A 17,537-nucleotide genomic window follows, 5' to 3' on the forward strand; every position below is an offset into this window, starting at 1 on the left:
CTTCATGCGAAACGCTCGTTTGAGCGACATCTTTAAAAAATCATCCGGTCAGTGCCACTTGACGCGCCTTTCTGTTTTCCATTATTTGATAACAACTACGCGTGACTGATAATGCAAAACAGGGTGTTGCACTACATTGATAATTAGCTTTTCGTGAGGAGAGGTTTAGAAATACAGGAACAATTTTCCATCGTGTCAACATGACACAGAGGAGTCAAGGAATTTTGAAACAGTTCCACAATTGTCGGATTGTACGTAATGGCAAAATCTGGCTCGAGGACCTATGGGTACGCGATGGCAAAATCGTCGATCCGGAAAAAATCTTCTTCGACGAAAAAATAAAACCGGATATTCGAATTGACTGTGACGGAGCAATAATTTCACCTGGATATATTGATCTTCAAATTAATGGTATTTGATGCAAGTACATCACAATATTTTATAAGTTTTTCAATTCAAATTTAACAAATTCAAATTGTAAAAACTTAATTTTGTTACATTTGTATTGTCAAGAAAAAAGAAATTTGAAATGTGCAATCCTTTTTTACTCAGGTGGCTTCGGTGTAGATTTCACACACAATGTCGACACAGTACAAGAAGGACTAGATAAGGTATCAAAAAAATTATTGGAATTTGGTGTGACATCGTTTTGTCCAACACTGGTAACATCACCCAGTAAGACGTATCATGAAATACTGCCAAAAATGAAGAGGAAAAATGGTGGAATGCAAGGAGCATCTATTTTGGGTATTCACTTGGAAGGACCATTTATTAGTCCTTTGAAAAAAGGTGCTCATCCAGAAAATTATATTAAAACTTTAGAAAAGGCAAGTTTTTTCGAATTTTTTTTTTAGCAAATGTAGTTACTTATTTTTTGATTACAGACTTATTATGTATTTAGATTTAAACATACCAGTTTGTATTTTAGGGTTTCGAGTCCTTACTCAATATGTATGGAACTTTAGAGAATGTATCCCTGGTTACTTTGGCTCCAGAACTTCCCAATGTTCAAAGCGTCATTGAAGAATTATGTAAACAGAACATTAGGGTTTCCCTTGGTGAGACAGTTTATTGTTGCTAATGTTATTATTACTATTAAAAAATGAAAAATTACAGGACACTCTGTAGGCAACTTACATGAAGGTGAAGCTGCTGTGAAAAGTGGGGCTTCGTTTATCACCCATCTTTTCAATGCAATGTTACCGGTAATTATACCGTACAAATTAAGATCAATTATTTTCTACAAATTGAACAAACGACATAAAAGTCATAAATTTGAAATTTGTGTTTACAGTTCCATCATAGAGATCCAGGGCTAGTTGGACTTCTAACTTCCAACAAAATTCCAGAAGGAAGGAACATTCATTATGGTATAATCGCGGATGGTATTCATACTCATCCTGCCGCATTGCGTATAGCTCATAGGACACACCCAGAAGGTTGTGTTTTTTTTCAATATTGCGGAACCTTTTTTTGTATCTTATGGTTATAATTTATTCCACTTTTTTAGGACTTGTTTTGGTAACTGATGCAATATCAGCACTAGGATTAGAGGAAGGCATACACCAGTTAGGGCAATTAGATATAGAAATGCGGGCAGGTCGGGCATACATCGCTGGAACAAATACTTTATGCGGTAGTACGGCAGAGATGTCGAAATGTGTTCGTCTCTTCAAAGAAGCAACGGGTACTTCAACGTTCGTCTAACATATTTTTATAATATATATAAATACGTTATAACATGTTTTTATCTATTTTTGTAGACTGTTCGATAGTGGAGGCTTTGGAAGCTGCGACTCTTCACCCAGCAAGGACTCTTGGCATTGAGAAAACAAAAGGAGTCTTGAACTATGGTGCAGACGCAGATTTAGTATTGTTAGACGACAATTTGGACCTACTGTCTACGTGGATTTCCGGTGAATGCGTTTACAAAAGTAAGTGTTTCGAAAATGGTCAGTAATACGGAGTGTGATTGTATCCATTTCAAATGCCTACATCAAAATACGTATTTTATATAAAAGAAGAATGGCTGTGAATATTGCTCTAGCCATAAAAGTATTCATCTACTTATTTGTATACCGTAATCACGTCCAATTTTATATACAAACTAAAAGATATATTTTATATATTTCATACTTCCGAAGATATTGTTAATCCGCAGGATTTTCGTATCACTTATAGTCTGGTGCTAATATAATTGACAAAGTACTTCAGCATAAATATCAGTCACTTTTTTCTACTTATATACACATATATGAACTTATATACATATATAAAAGAACAATGTTTCTTAGTTCTATTGTATTGAATGATAAAAAAGGCTCGATTGTTGATCAATAAACTAACGTTTATTTTATAAGCTGAAGCTTTTTCATATGCGAGACTTCCAGAATGTCCTATCATTTTCCCAAGTAATCAATGGTTTATTGAACACAATAAATATATGTACATGTTACACGAAAATGCAAATTTTATTACAAAAGTTACATAAGTTATTTGTCATATTTTTATGTTGTGAAACATAGTACGTACATACAGTAAAAAGGACAATCGTTAGTACTCGTACTAACACAATTATTACAGTTTATAGCACACAGTCATATTACTGAACTGTTTTGCATGAAAGTACAAACGTCGTTTCAATAGCATATTTAATTAGTTAGCAGCGTCAAGTTTTGCAATCAGTTTTGCAAAGCGTTAAAGGGAAATGATTGCTCGCGCGTAAAATCGCCGCTTTTAGAATGAGATATTATTTACTGTTACGTCGATGCTATGCGATTCTTTATCTCAGAATAGGATAATGACGAACATCGGCTCCAGTAAGACACTTATGTTAATAAACAACGTCCTTCAGGTTGCATATGTATGGTGAGTGTCTAATGCCAAATGAATGTGCCGGAGGAATATCAAGAACTACCTGCAAACGACAATTTCCGTGAATTTTAAACAACTTTCTGAAACTCAACAATAAAAAAGAAAATAAAAAGAATTTCGTAGAGTTTTAATGAAATAACAAAAAGATTGAAAAGGGTGATATATGTATAAAAAGATGAAAGTTTTTAGATCAGTAGAAAATATTTTCGGAAGGCTGTCCACGATTGTCTATGCTGTAGAGAAATTGTTAATACTTTTTCCGGACAATGTGCTCCGGGTCCTGGGATTTGCGAATGATCGTCAGGCAACTGAAATCGAGCGCTCATGCTGTAAGCGGGACTTTTCACTCTAACAGCGTCCGGTTTCACGGCTTCATAGGTGCCAGGTCCGGGGACCAAAACTCTATCGTCGGTGAACACTTTCTGCCTACCAGAAATCGAATAAGCTGGTGCTGTTTTTTTGTTTCCCTCCTTCGTCCCACCGAGTGTGGATGGAATGTTATAAACGTTTGGGGCTGGAACAGATTAGAGAAGAGGAAACATAATTCTAAGAAATCGTTACAGCATCACCTAAATTTACTTCTACGCTATAGAAGTAAAAAAATGTATTAAAAAATTATATTAAAAACTGTTTCAAATGAAATAGTTTCCAAGTCAAATTAGGTGGCAGTTAAACGACTCTCCTTGTATAAGTTAACGAAACAGAGTCTGATATTCCCAGAGACTGTATTGACGGTATACAGCAAAACGATGTCAAAGAAGCAGTACCTGGAATATCGTTTGGTCTGTCTACGTTCGTCCTAAAACCAAATGTAAACCGCAATGCTTTTTCCAACAAAAGCATAGCTTTTTCTGGACTGTACTCGCCTGGACCTTTAAACGAGGTATACTTATTGAATGCCACAAGAAGATACGAGAAAATAAGTTCTAGAGTGTCTGTATCTATACCTGGTGTCGAATTAGTTTCATGTACACTAGTCCTGAGTCCAAAGCTGTACTGTGGAGATTTGTTTAGGTTTACCTTTTCTGGGTGATAACTTCCAGGTGCTGCATTCAATACAAAAATGTTTTACACTTACTGAATGGACACCTCATTTCATACTAGATTAACAATGATAAAGATTTAAAAAAATATTTATTACCTGGAAGATTATTGGGTTTCTCGACGTATGCCTTCACGCCAAACGAATACTCTGGAGACTTATCTAAATTGACTTTTTCTGGAGAATAAGTGCCAGGAGCTACAAAATTAAAGACACAATGCTAATATGTTGTCAATGTCTTTAATTTGCATAATTGTATCTGAATCTAAGTGAAAGACATGTTCATAGTAAAACTGTTATGTGTAAGAGGTGCAGGGAATAGAAGCAAAGAAGAAATCTAGAAGGCTAGAGTATCCTCTTTTAACACACTTGAAAAGCATTACGTGTTCTAATTAGGGCTTGTACTACTTCTCGAATGAGGTTTCTTAGCGTTCCTGAGACATCTTCATAAAGCAAAAAAATCTCCGAGTAGTAAAAACTCTAATTGTTATCGACGGCTGCACCAACGTTAAATAGATGATAAGCTCTAAAGGGAACGTCGTTAGTTGGTTATTAATCCACACCATTACCTGGCGTATCCCTAGGTATATCCAATGGTTTTCTGTTACCAAAACTGAAATAAGGTTTATGTTCCAGATTTACTATTTTCTCTGGATAGTAATCAGCAGGGCCTACCAAGGCAATCAAAACATTAGTATTCGAGTATACCAACTGTTAAACCTATACCAACTGAATTTTCCAAAGTAACAAGCTCCAGCAACAGTTCAAATCAATTCACCTGGATTGTTATTGGGCTTTTCTGGCGACCCTTTCCCGGATAGGCTATATTGGGGTCCTTTATTTAGATTTACTTTCTCAGGACTATACGTTCCTGGGGCTACAATAATTAATATAATGTTAATTCATTTAGTATCTTCATGTTTGTTACGTTACTTACCTGGATTATCATTGATTTTTTCAGGCGATCCTTTGCCAGATAGACTGTATTCAGGACCTCTGTCCAAATTTACTTTCTCAGGACTGTATGTCCCTGGTGCTATAGCAACAGGTGCAATACTCATATAAATTAGTATACTCTACGATAAACCTTCATATATCTTATGATAACTACCTGGATTATCATTGAACTTATCCGGTGATCCTTTGCCAGATAAACTATACTGAGGGCCTCGATCCAAATTTACCTTCTCAGGGCTGTATGTGCCAGGTGCTGCCATAACAAGTATGATATGTATATAAATATTATCCGCTACGGGAATTATTATTATTTATCTTTTTTACTAGTCACCTGGATTTTCGTTCGGTTTTTCTGGCTTCCCCTTCCCAGACAAACTGTATTGTGGACCTCTATTTAGGTTTACTTTCTCGGGACTGTAAGTTCCTGGTGCTGAGATACACAGAAGAAGATCAAATTTCGCTTACTGTAGAAATTACAAATATTTTATACCAACCTGGAGTATCACTTGGTTTCTCAGAGGGTCCTTTACCACTCAAACTATACTCCGGACCCTTATGTAAATTTACTTTCTCAGGGCTATAAGCTCCTGGTGCTAAGGTACAAAAAGTAAAAGTAAAATAAGAACAAAATTTTGTGTACCGCGGAGACGAAAGATTTCTCATACCAACCTGGGGTGTCACTTAGTTTCTCAGATGGCCCCTTACCACTCAAACTATACTCCGGACCCTTATGTAAATTTACTTTCTCGGGGCTATAAGTTCCTGGTGCTAAGGTACAAAAAGTAAAAGTAAAATAAGAACAAAATTTTGTGTACCGCGGAGACGAAAGATTTCTCATACCAACCTGGGGTGTCACTTAGTTTCTCAGATGGGCCCTTACCACTTAAACTATATTCCGGACCCTTATTTAAGTTCACTCTTTCCGGACAGTAATCCCCAGGTGCTAGAAAAAGTCCCGCATTTATTTCTATATTAATGAAAACAGTTTTTTTTTTATTTTATCATATAGTTCTTTACCTGGATTGCTGTTCGGTTTGTCGAGCGAAGTTCTCAGTCCAAAACTATACTCAGGCGATTTGTTAAGATTTACCTTCTCAGGGGAGTATGCTCCAGGTGCTGTAAGTCGTTGTAAATTAAATAAGATCTCCGTTTCACCCCGACTGTATTGCAATACAGAGGACTACAAACCTGGTGTGTCATCCGGTTTCTCATGCGCAGCCTTACCGCTTAAGCTGTACTGCGGACCCCTGTCTAAGTTAATCTTCTCTGGACTGTAAGCGCCAGGAGCTGCGAAAATACACGGATCTGTCAGCTGCTCCCCAGAAAATAGCACATCTGTCGAACGATCATCTCACCTGGAGTGTCGTTCACCTTCTCGAGCGACGTTCTGAGTCCAAACGTAAACTGCGGCGCGCTGTCCAGCTTCACTTTTTCCGGGCAATACGTACCTGGTGCTGAGAATAATTATGTCTCTATTAAGTTCGATCGATTCGGTCTTTTTCAAGAGCAGACGCTATAAGGAAAAGACTCGCGTACCAGGTGTGTCGTGGGCTTTCTCCGCGCGTCCTTTGCCCGCGAGGCTGTATTGAGGACCTTTGTTCAAGTTCACCTTCTCCGGGCTGTAGGTGCCAGGCGCTACAAAAATCAACATGCAAGAATTTGTGCACGCGATTCCATAGAACGTTTTGTTTGACGCGAACACGTTTCGTTGATACCATCACATTGACTGATAGACTGATCGATGTGTAGATGGACGGATTGATCGATGATTGATCGATTGATTTATAGGTGAATAGATGGAAAGATGGATATGTGTGGGTCATATATGAACATGAAAGTATTTCCAAAGATATTGTCATAATACAGAAAAATGTTTCAGACACACAAAAGTTGCATGGTATCAATAACTCGTAAACAAAGCCGCGGATTGCATTTTCGCAAAGGAACAAGTTACTTAGAATGACCTCAGCTATCCCCCCCCCCCCATTTCCGTAATACGAGACATTTTTGGGACACTCGATATGTAGATAGAAAAAAGCAGCCTGTTTGTGGCACACATTTGTAGGGAAGAATAACAAAGACGGTACGGGGATAAGACAAAGGAAATATCTTTTTGTGACGAAAACGTTTTGTCGCTTCGTTGACCAGAGTCCAGCCGAAAGTGTCAAAAGTAAGCAGAACGGAATGTTTACGTTTCGTGTTCCCGTCGGAAATTTCAACGTGTTCTCAGAATCCTGTTCAATGGTCTCTGACAAATCAGACCTTGACGACGCGTAGAGTGATTGGTAAATAAGTTCGAACAGTCTGTTATTCGGTTTTTGTAATATCGTTGACACAAGAGTCGCGTTCGTGTGTCGTATTTCGGTATCAAAAAATGCGCGGAATATCGAGCTCTTCGATTGCTTTCGCGTCGAGAGTCTTTCGAGCGACGCTTTGGTCGGCGAAGCGCTAATTCAGCAAATAATTGAAATGATTACCTGGGGTGTCATTCGGCTTCTCGAGAGCAGGCCTCAGCCCGAAGCTGAATTGCGGAGCGTTGTCCAGTCTTACCTTTTCCGGGCAATAAGCTCCAGGCGCTGTGTACCAGAGTAAATATTTAGAAATGTTAACCGCCCGTTCCCCGTTGAGCCATCAATAACTTCCGTTAGAAATTTCGAAAAATAACTAGAGACTACTGCGCTACTCTTAACCGAATAATTCGAAACAGAAATTATTTCTGGCTGAAATTGGCAATAGTGTATCATTGAGAGTAGATTACGCCGACACTCTCTGTTTACAGTGAACAAATTCTTAGTAAGCGTAACGCATGCGATCCAAACGTTTCGGTTCATGCACTGTTGATCGAAACGGTACTACCTACAAGATTATTAATAGTCTACATCAAAGAGGAAGTCTCGAACAGCGAGCAAGAAGAATTAATAGTTTATCAAGCTGCGAAATGAAACAGGTAGCCGATGAAAAGGTTGCAGAACTGCGCAAAAGTAGTAGGTATCTACCGGAGATCATTCTCAAAATCATAACGAAATTAACATTCGAATACCTAAAGCGCTTAACGAGGCTTTATTCCTCGTTTGTTCATCTTAGCTCATCGATCTTCCCAAGACGCCAATTTCATAGCTTCTGCCGTAACGACTTAACAATTTCTTTTTAAGAATTTACTTCGAGTTTAACCTGCGGTTAGAGAAGAAACAAGTTGAGTCGTTCTTAATTTCCTCTGATTAGCACGCAGCACTAGAATCAACGGTGATCTGTCAGTTCGTTCGATCAAACGATCACATGCGAAAATACAGGATGTCCCAAAAATGTCTCGTAATCCGCAAATGGCGAGTGCCTCGGATCATTTGAAGCAGCTTCTTCCTTTACGAAAATTTTCTCCGAGGCACCGTTGACGAGTTATTAACGAAAAACAGTGACCAATAAGAATCGAGTACGGCTGACGCGAGGCGGCCCAGCGCACGAAGTCCAGTTCCGCTCATTGGCTCGGTCGCCTCGCGCCAGCCGAGCTCGCCTCTCATTGGTCACTGTTTTTCGTTAATAACTCGCTAATGGTTGCTCGGAGGGAATTTGTGCATAGGAAAAAGTTGCTTCGAATGACCCGAGGAATCCGCCACTTTCGGATTGCGAGACATTTTTGGGACACCCTGTACATTTGTCTCGATTCGATAGGTCTAGTATTAATATCGAAAGAATATTATAATGCCGTTTATTTGTTAAAATTATCAGCGATTTCAGGTAGCAAATTCGTGTTCCGCTTTCGATTGCAATTAGTATGTTCAACCAATAACTTGTCAATTAGCGTTCCGAGGCGGAGGGGTTTGCGCTAGGCTTTGTGATTTGTAATTACCAGGAGCATCGTTCGGTTTCTCCAACTGCGGCTTTAAGCCGAAACTATACTCGGGGGTTTTGTCGAGATTCACTTTTTCGGTGCAATAGTCGCTCGGTGCTACGATCAAGATGCAATTAGATTAATTCCGACAAGTTCGCAGCACTTGTCGCAAGCTGGATTTCTCTTTGAATTTTTACTATTTTCGTGACGGAAGTCCGATGTACATTGTAGAATCGAACGAGACGCTTACCAGGTGTGCAGCTAACTTTTTCGGTTTGCGTTTTAATGCCGAAAGAGTACTTCGGCGAGCTGTCCAGAATGATCTTCTCCGCTTTTTCTGGATTGTAATCGCCAGGCGCCGGCGTCGACTCCTGCCGCGATGACTTGCTGCGGCCGTGCAACGACGATGCAGGCGCTGCATCCTTCCCTTGAAATTCATAGCAGTCGAACATGAAATCAGACTCGTGGCATTTTCAAGCAACCGCACGGATTCCAATGAACTGCTACGAATTTTTCTGAATTTCTGACCATCGAAGTAACCACCGATTGGATCGTGAACTTTGATGAAAATGCAAATTCAAGTTCGCGTTTCAAATCTTTCATATGAATTCAATGAAGCTCTTTTCATCCGAACAATTTAATAATTAGGAAAATATAGCAAGAGTGTCTAGCAAGAGTTCCGATCGCTCCGAAGTCAAATAACGGGGATGAAAAAATTTTGTCGACGTGATATCGCACAAATTATCGGCCCCGAGGGCGAAGGAATTTCGTGAACGACGTCCATTAAAAGAGGCCTACGCTGTTGCGAAATATCGCTGCTCCGTTAGTTTGATCGATACATCTGTGCTTCTGTACGCTGAATAGCGACGCTCGCAATATCATCGCTCCGACCGAGTTACACTTTCAGAGGACACTGTTCTGCAAACGTAGCGATCCCCTGATAGACTTATTAGATCGATGAATAGCCTCTCGTATCGACAGATTCTTAGACTGACCCGACGGATAGAAACGTTACATTTGTTGATAGATTGACATTATATCGAGCAGTGGATCGAAAAGTAGATTCGCGAATTTATCGAAACGAATAGCAAACTCTTTTCCGAAATTCGTCCAATTGTTCTGCAATCCTCGAAGATCGAATAGCCGCGAAGTGAGAGAAACACGCGAGAAATTACCTTTCGCGCTGAGCCCGGAAACGTTGTATTGTCCGGGACCTGGTCCAGGGCTGTCGTTTTTGGCAGAATGCCTTCGAATTATTATAAAAATAGATATTAGTACGTTACACGATCGATTTCTACGATAGCTTCTGCTACCTGCTTCCGAAAGAGAAGGCCGGAGCTCTGCCTCGCTTCGAGTCGGGAACGGTCTTTCCTGAAAGCTCAATTGTCAATATTCATCTCTCGAGCTTGGCGATGCTAAGGAAATCGAACAATCGTAAATACCAATCAATGGTGGCAGGGTGACACAGGCTGGACCAGGACTGGTGTATTCTGCCGCGATGGGACCTCGTCTTTTCGTTGGTGTCCAGGGCCTCTGCGTTATACCGCCCATTCTCCTCGCAATAAGTTATCGTTTTCTGAATCGGAGAAGCAGTAACAAAATAGCATATCAAATTTGCAGCCTTTAAGATAGAACAGAGCATGACTTTTACACTAAATAAATAAATAAATATCGAAAAGAATGAAGATAATCTAGCAAGGGGTGGAAATGGGTTCAGATTCAAGAGAAGCAATAACAAAATAGCATATTAAATTTGCAGCCTTTAAGCTAGGACAGAGCATGACTTTTACTCTAAATAAATAAATTAATAAATCGTTTACAATAAATAAATAAATAAATATCGAAGAGAATCAAGATAATAATCTAGCAAGGGGTGGAAATGGGTTCAGATTCAAAAGAAGCAATAACAAAATAGCATATTAAATTTGCAGCCTTTAAGCTAGGATAGAGCATGACTTTTACACTAAATAAATAAATAAATAAATCGTTTACAATAAATAAATAAATATCGAAAAGAATCAAGATAATCTAGCAAGGGGTGGAAATGGGTTCAGATTCAAGAGAAGCAATAACAAAGTAACATATCAAATTTGCAGCCTTTAAGCTAGGACAGAGCATGACTTTTACACTAAATAAATAAATAAATAAATCGTTTACGATAAATAAATAAATATCGAAAAGAATGAAGATAATAATCTAGCAAGGGGTGGAAATGGGTTCAGATTCGACAGGTTCATCGCACCATTAATATGATATCTCTGTCGACGCCTGAATCTCCATCGAAAGCCAATCGAGTCCATTTCAATTGGCTCTTGATCCGGTACGATCGATCCAATCGATTAACGGTTTAATTAGCTCGAAAACGATCTTTCCCGACGATCGATTTGCCGACCGAACCGGCAGCTTCTAAATCGAAACCGTGCCAGTTGTCCCCGGCTATTCCCGATCGACGCGAACATACGAGATAAAACACCGAATGGGAACCTCAAGGAGCTTGTCACGCTGTCCTTTTTCCCTTCGCGAGGTAGCAATGGGTGGCAGCAAGCTTTCCTCGGGATTGCGCAACTTCAGCGTCGGCCTTCGAAAGCCGGGCCACAGAAACCGACTCACGAAGTTCCATATAAGAGTATGTCCATGGTGGGTAGCCAGAAGTCGCCCACCATTCGGCATTGGACTGAATAAAACATGAATATCACAAATTGTACGGCGTTGAAAAACAACCCGAATAAATACGGCCCGAACGGGATGACTCACGGCCTACTTTTACAACGTTATGGTACCTTTGTACTCGCGTGTATCGCCACGATAATCATTGCATTTGGAGCGATCCTCGAGCCGGATCAGAGTTATGGTGATTTATGCGATTATCTCGCGACGATATCGCGCGCGAACAACTCTATGCCGCGTGCCTAATATCATCGCTGTGAATTTCGCGGTGACATCGTGGAGCATCCTCCTGTTTCTCCAGCAAATTGCCAGCAACACGTTGCCCTTGGTTATCGTCATTCCTAAACGTTTCGAATGATGCGATACGAATGTTTGCGCAGCCGTTGAATCCTGAGGAAAACCTTCGTAGAACTCGAACGGAATACAAATCGGATCTAAGAGTGAAGCCTCGAGTCTCAGTCGTTTGGTCCCCTCAGGTAGCGGTATCAATTTCCACGGATTAAAACCTGCTTGCCTCTGGCTCCTGTACATTTACACCAGACCAGAGCCAGACCGGCTCCAGACAGAAAGTCGACCGCGAATCAGTCAACTGACAGAAGCCGCTGGAAATGGGGATCGTAGCGATCCACCGGCAATTTCACGCGACCAGGTACCCGTTTCCTGTCCACGGATCGTTGCACCGACCGGTTGCGAAACGGCTCGAACAATAACGAGCAATCGCACGATCCCGATTTGCATAGGTGAAGATATTCATTTGCCGAATACGGCGAGGACGCAGGCCAGAGAACGGCCGGCGTGCACACACCGGCATGACCAAAACGAGTGCAAGAATGATTCGTGGAAGACGAAAATCATCGCCTTTTAAGCTGCGCCGACGCGTTCCCCGCATCTTTTCCCGCCGATTTTACCCGAGGGAAATCCGTCGCCGTGGTATAAATCAGATCTCGAGGAATTGCATGTACCGTCGCGGGGAAAGCGTTTGCTTGCAGCGTGCGTGTTCATCGCGGCGAAACGTAGAAATTAGTGAATGCCAGTGTCTTTGGATATTTATTCTGCGGTGCATTATAAAGAGAAAGCGCGGCGATCGCGCTGTTAAGTCGGCTTAGCGCTGTTTAAATAACGATAATAATATCTTTTTCGTGTGTTCCAGTCGATCGATGAAAAGAGTACGAACGACTGAATTTCGAAAGTTGAAGAACTGGCGAGAAATTCGGTCGTATATAGTAAACAAGTAAACAATGGAATCTGAAATTTCATTCATAGTGTAACGCGCTACCGTCATGGGTATTTCGGCATCGGTTACACCTTTACCGTAAAGAAGGGCGATGAGTAATTCTGTATAATGGAGCTATCGCCGTAAACAAATATTATGTCACCGCGTACTCGGTGTCGGATCGCGTCGCGCGTCGGTCGGGATCGGAAAGACATAAATGGCAATTTATCTTACTTCGTCTATTATTGTTCGTAATAATTCGATGACTCACGGTGCCTTGTGGTTAACCCACTCGGATAATTCGATAACGCGGTGACACCGAAACTCTTTCAGGTGTCGCTGAAAGGTGCTCGGGTATTTGATTGATAACGCGGACGCGAGAATTACGAAATCACAAATTTTGCTAATCCTGTGGAACAGCGCGCAACGAGTCATTGAATCAATAATCGATGTGTCGTCGATTTCCGCGTTAATTGAAGCCGTACACTTTCGTCACACGATGACGCTTGTTCACCAGGCGAATAGTATTTTATTCGAATGATTCGTAGTAAATTTAAATAGAATCTTACGAATCGATTTATTCCTAATTCGATCGTTCTGTCAAGAATCCAAATGGGTTTCAAGCTTTAGTGGTATAAATTCGAATTGCAGTATTGGCGTAATCGAAACTTCATCCGAGCAATCGAATTTGAGTATTTAACCTGGGCACCGAAGTATGGAAGTAGTCAAGCTTGAATCTGACTACTAAAAGTAGTCGAACTTAAATCCAACTGCTGAAGTGTACGAAACTTGAATCTAAATCCTCGAGTAGATTCAAATCTTGGTAATGAACTTGTTTGGTTTCTTTACGGATTACAAGTGACAATCGTATTCAAGTCCGTAGTATGTATGTTGAGCTGCGAAATATCAACGTTTTACGTTCTCAAACTAACGATAAATTACTTTTTATCTTCGAGGAATGCCGTGAGTACATATTTAAGATGCAAGATTAAAGCATATCATTTTGCAGTTCGAATTATCGTTAAGTTCGAGATATTTTATACGTCACTTATACAATATAATTTCATTAATTAATTATTACTCTGTAATATGTAGTTAAAATATTATTCCCGACTTATTCGGGAATATTATGGTCGTCACGAGTTCGTATTGAAAGATACACGAATGAAATGCGAATTGCACAAAATTCAACGAATAAGAAAATATCAGACAATTTTCGAATGAAAAAGGGTTTGTAGCATCTTTAAATCGTTTGCTTTAAAATACTTCTACGAATACTTCTGCATGAATCTCTCACTGCAATCTTTGCACATAATTTAATATGTATTAACTTGAAATAATATTGGATTTACAATTTATGTAAGTTCGAATCACCTGTGTATATTATGTAGCAGCTGTGCTCCCTTAAATGGTGCAAGGATGATGTGGAGGAGCAGCAAGGTAACTAATTGAATCACAGATTTAATCGTTCGAACTATTCGTGGAGCATTACGGAAACACCGACCACCTATAGATCTGCTCGCACCGAAGACGCGTTCCTGACTGAGGATCAAATCAGGCGGTAATCGCGCACAGTGCCGATCCGCGTCCCTCGATCCCCACTCTACATAGATCCCGGCAGTGATTCAGAATGTCGACGCATGCGCAGCTCACCGTTATTCTAGGATAACGCTACCGTCCTGAGTTGGGCGCGTTTCAAAATTTTTTTGCGCGAATTGCGCAGATTTCTTCTTTTAAACCTTTACACTCGAGTGGTGAATCTGAGGCACCAGTAAAAAAAATTATTACACCACGTTCCAAGATAATTTTTATAATATCAAAGAATATATAAAATATAAAGAATTGTTGAAAGTCTAACTGTTGTATGAGTCACAGTCAATTTAGAGTTATTACGGTTTCGAGTGCGAAGGGTTAATAGTGCTCTTACATTAGAATAACGTAACAATATTCGTAAATATCAATAATTTTTCGATGTATTCATTATCCTATATTTCTCATGTGAATGCACAGATTCCGCAATGTAATCACAGATCTGAATTGTTCAATTTTTCCATTGATTCACACCGGGTGAATGTGTATCCAATACCACTATTTATGGGGTTTGGTCAATATATTTGCAAAATTTGGATAAATGCAATCTTGTGTTCTTTTTTTCATAGATATAAAGCAGTCGATTTTACTGATGGATGGTTTCTACGCTAAGTGCCGAGAATAATTGTGCGTTCAAAATTGTCTTCGATGGAATACGTTTGAGAAGAGAGGCCTGCACAGGTGACGATACATCGGAGATGGTTATCGCGAACGTATCGCCTTGGCTCCCTTATTCGGAACTCTTGATTTCACAACCCACGCACCCCAACGATCTTGGTAGTGATCCTCGACACTGGACATTCGACCTTGCCGCGTCCTGAGCCCGGAGTAATAGCCAGCTAAAATTAGGGCCTCACGTTCTCGCGCATAATGACGAGAAAGCGACTGCGAGGCCTGCTTCCGCTTCTGACCATGCTCTTAGATTTTTATAAATCCTAGGTAAAATCTTAATTTTAGCATTAAACCAAAGAGAATGCTGTCAGAAAATGCATCGAATGTACTTCCAATGTTACCATGTCCTTCTGATTAGCATTTTCAAAAAGTACATTTCTATATGTCCCTCGACTATCAAAAGATTAAAAACGGTGTAGTTTTTTGTTTGTAGTTTGAACGGATATGAAGACAGTACAAGAAAATTTTCAAGCTTGTAACAGTGACATTCTAAATAGGCATCTATTACCTTCGAATCCGTTAACGAGTAGTTTCCGACTTAGAGCACAAAGCAAGCTCGTTTTAAATGGACCAACACGAACATTTGTCCCCAATTGGATACAACATTTTCCACTAAAATGAAATGTACTTCGACGCGGGTAATATAAAATAATGCACTGCAGATTTATTTCTTTACAGTGAAATTTCATAACATGATTACATTACATCACATCCAACTGTATTCTACCGTATAAATTCGTTTTAGTCAGCTTTCTGGGAGCCATCCGATCCGCTATGCGTCAGTACAGCGAGGAGGAGTCGTATTAATTCATCCAGTCACACTGTCGGGAGCGCAGCGGCGTTCGGAACACTGTCGGACATTTAATCGTGCCCCACTCTTGCCACGCTGACATCACGATGTGGAGAACCGGTCAGCAGAGCGGCTCATTGAGTCGTGAGAGAACTTGTAATGTACAACCAAGTCGAATCGTTCCATTATCGAGTAGGAAGGTGATCGATGGTAAAATCCGAAATTTCTTGTCCGTCATTCCAGAGATTCTGTCGATCATATAGATCACAGAATATTTGCTAGATACGATCCGTGCAACAAGTTGATCGTGCACGTATCGATTTGATAGTATGTAATTAGAAATAATTTTGGATATTCTTCGCATTTCCTTTAACATTTCAATACAGGCGTTCCATTAATCCCGAGATTGTTTCACGACGATGAACTTGCCAAGCCGATTTGCAATTAGATATCATATCTAATCATCATCTAATCGATAATCTAATCATTATTTCAACGTTTCCTTCCATTCCAAACGTCTATATCGAATGATACGCAGTCACGGCAAGCACCGAAATCTAACATCTTCGAATTGCCAGGTAAATCACTTTTATCGATTTCTCTATTCAACGTTTGAATGATCAAAGTAGCGAAAAACTTCTCAAGTTACAGACCATGCCATTTTAACAATCTATTTTTTTTCAGAAAAATGGATCGAGAGGATGAGGTTCTGCAGATGCACCTGTTGCGAGACTACGGTTCGTCCAGCACGAGAACTGAACTGCACGAACAGCTTTTGGGCAGTCCGCGGTCAAGGAACATCAAGCTCTTTGCAAGTCTGCTCGAGAAAATCTCAAAAAGTGGCGTCGACATAAACCGCATGCACCCCGGCAAGCAGAGGGTGACCTGCCTGGATATCGCCTGCAAGGAAGGTCTCACGGACTTCGTTCGAATTCTCTTGGAGAAGGGGGCCGACGTGAACAGGATCAACGAAGATGCGAACTATGCCGCGATCCACTACGCCACGAAAAAAGGTCACGAGGGTGTTCTACGGGTACGTCAGATATTCGAATTTAATACTACGGCAACTTTGAACACTTTAGAATGCTATCAAGGACATGTTGTCATCGACAGGTGCTGCTGGAGAACCCTATGGTCAATCCCAATCTGCAGGCTGCTTCTCAAACCGCTCTACACATAGCAGTGAGTAACGACAACCTGGTATGCGCGGAACTATTACTGGAGAAGGGGGCTAGTCCGAACGTGGTTAACAGCAAAGGTCTGACCCCGCTTCATATGGCGGCTATGAGGAAGCAAAGAGATATGGTGGAATTGATCTTGGATAAAGCGACACTCGCCCCAGACCTGGACAGCTACAAGGATTACAACAAAGAGACTACGAGGGATGTTCTAAAGAGGCTGCAATGGAACCTAAAGCTACCTCCTCCCGTAGATAGACGTCCGGATGTGCACCTTCTCCAATACCACCTTACCGCAAACGACGATAAGAGTTTCCTGGAGTGTCTAAAAAATATTTCGAACAATGCGGAGATCGATGCCGAGAATCTGATCGCGATGGCCGCCCAGCGAAACTTCGAGAACGCGATCTCCGAATTGTTTAAGAGACTACCGGTCAGTTATAACTTAGAGAAAGCCGCAGACATAGCGATCCAGAAGAACTCGCCGCATATTCTCCGTCTCTTACTGAACAACTTCGCTGATATGGACGTCGAGGCTGCGAACAGGCTACTATTCACCGTTTGTATCGACCTAGGAATCCCCGGTAGTGGTGGCTCGCAGGACACGTTGAATCGCCTCGAATGTCTCAGATTGGTCCTCGAGAGGGACCAAGTAAACGTTCGTTGTACCGACGGTAAAGACGGTTTCCTTGAATTTTGTACATTAGTATGTACAGATGACAATGACT

The 17,537-nt window shown here is 40.7% G+C and overlaps 3 protein-coding genes across 8 annotated transcripts in view; 2 read left to right on the forward strand and 1 right to left on the reverse strand.

The window, feature by feature from the left end:
• LOC117217363 (N-acetylglucosamine-6-phosphate deacetylase) overlaps positions 1–17,537 on the forward strand; it is a 23,596-nt gene continuing 6,059 nt past the window's right edge. Inside the window, exons 1-8 of one of the 2 annotated variants that reach the window (XM_033464918.2) lie at positions 1–411; positions 553–827; positions 929–1,058; positions 1,117–1,205; positions 1,295–1,439; positions 1,511–1,687; positions 1,764–1,934; positions 14,739–15,557. In XM_033464918.2, the coding sequence (XP_033320809.2) occupies positions 201–411; positions 553–827; positions 929–1,058; positions 1,117–1,205; positions 1,295–1,439; positions 1,511–1,687; positions 1,764–1,934; positions 14,739–14,794 (1,254 nt within the window). In that variant the 5' untranslated portion in view covers positions 1–200 and the 3' untranslated portion in view covers positions 14,795–15,557. Of the gene's footprint in view, positions 412–552; positions 828–928; positions 1,059–1,116; positions 1,206–1,294; positions 1,440–1,510; positions 1,688–1,763; positions 1,935–14,738; positions 15,558–17,537 lie in introns of those variants that run through there. The other variant, XM_076524507.1, reaches the window with a different exon arrangement.
• Positions 2,453–14,133, reverse strand: LOC117217359 (uncharacterized). Of its 5 annotated transcripts, XM_076524499.1 has the most exons (24): positions 13,954–14,133; positions 10,142–10,275; positions 10,013–10,070; positions 9,875–9,945; positions 8,950–9,126; positions 8,718–8,816; positions 7,351–7,449; positions 6,410–6,508; positions 6,229–6,327; positions 6,062–6,160; positions 5,891–5,989; positions 5,718–5,816; positions 5,543–5,641; positions 5,368–5,466; positions 5,205–5,303; positions 5,028–5,126; positions 4,854–4,952; positions 4,695–4,793; positions 4,486–4,587; positions 4,016–4,114; positions 3,822–3,920; positions 3,642–3,746; positions 3,129–3,388; positions 2,453–2,917 (listed from the first exon to the last, which is right to left on the reverse strand). In XM_076524499.1, exons 2-24 carry the CDS (start codon positions 10,248–10,250, stop codon positions 2,834–2,836), a joined length of 2,451 nt encoding a protein of 816 aa, XP_076380614.1. In that variant the 5' UTR covers positions 10,251–10,275; positions 13,954–14,133; the 3' UTR covers positions 2,453–2,833. The 5 variants fall into 5 exon arrangements, with proteins under 5 accessions (XP_076380614.1, XP_076380615.1, XP_076380616.1 ...); XM_076524500.1 differs by lacking the exon at positions 4,486–4,587; XM_076524501.1 differs by lacking the exons at positions 4,486–4,587; positions 4,695–4,793.
• LOC117217341 (transient receptor potential cation channel protein painless-like) overlaps positions 14,970–17,537 on the forward strand; it is a 5,124-nt gene continuing 2,556 nt past the window's right edge. Inside the window, exons 1-4 of the mRNA XM_076524495.1 lie at positions 14,970–15,108; positions 15,587–16,209; positions 16,316–16,664; positions 16,745–17,483. Of these exons, the coding sequence (XP_076380610.1) occupies positions 16,320–16,664; positions 16,745–17,483 (1,084 nt within the window). The 5' untranslated portion in view covers positions 14,970–15,108; positions 15,587–16,209; positions 16,316–16,319. The remainder of the gene's footprint in view (positions 15,109–15,586; positions 16,210–16,315; positions 16,665–16,744; positions 17,484–17,537) is intronic.

This window comes from Megalopta genalis, chromosome 9, assembly GCF_051020955.1.
Source record: "Megalopta genalis isolate 19385.01 chromosome 9, iyMegGena1_principal, whole genome shotgun sequence".
Taxonomy (NCBI): domain Eukaryota; kingdom Metazoa; phylum Arthropoda; class Insecta; order Hymenoptera; family Halictidae; genus Megalopta; species Megalopta genalis.

Coding starts and splice junctions, on each gene's coding strand:
- LOC117217359 (XM_076524499.1), bottom strand. CDS start 10,250: ATGGGCGGTATAACGCAGAGGCCCTGGACACCAACGAAAAGACGAGGT. Junction 10,071..10,141: donor CACCCTGCCACCATTGATTG/GTATTTACGATT, acceptor TTGAGCTTTCAG/GAAAGACCGTTCCCGACTCG. Junction 5,127..5,204: donor AAAACCGAACGAAAATCCAG/GTGACTAGTAAA, acceptor TTGTTATGGCAG/CACCTGGCACATACAGCCCT.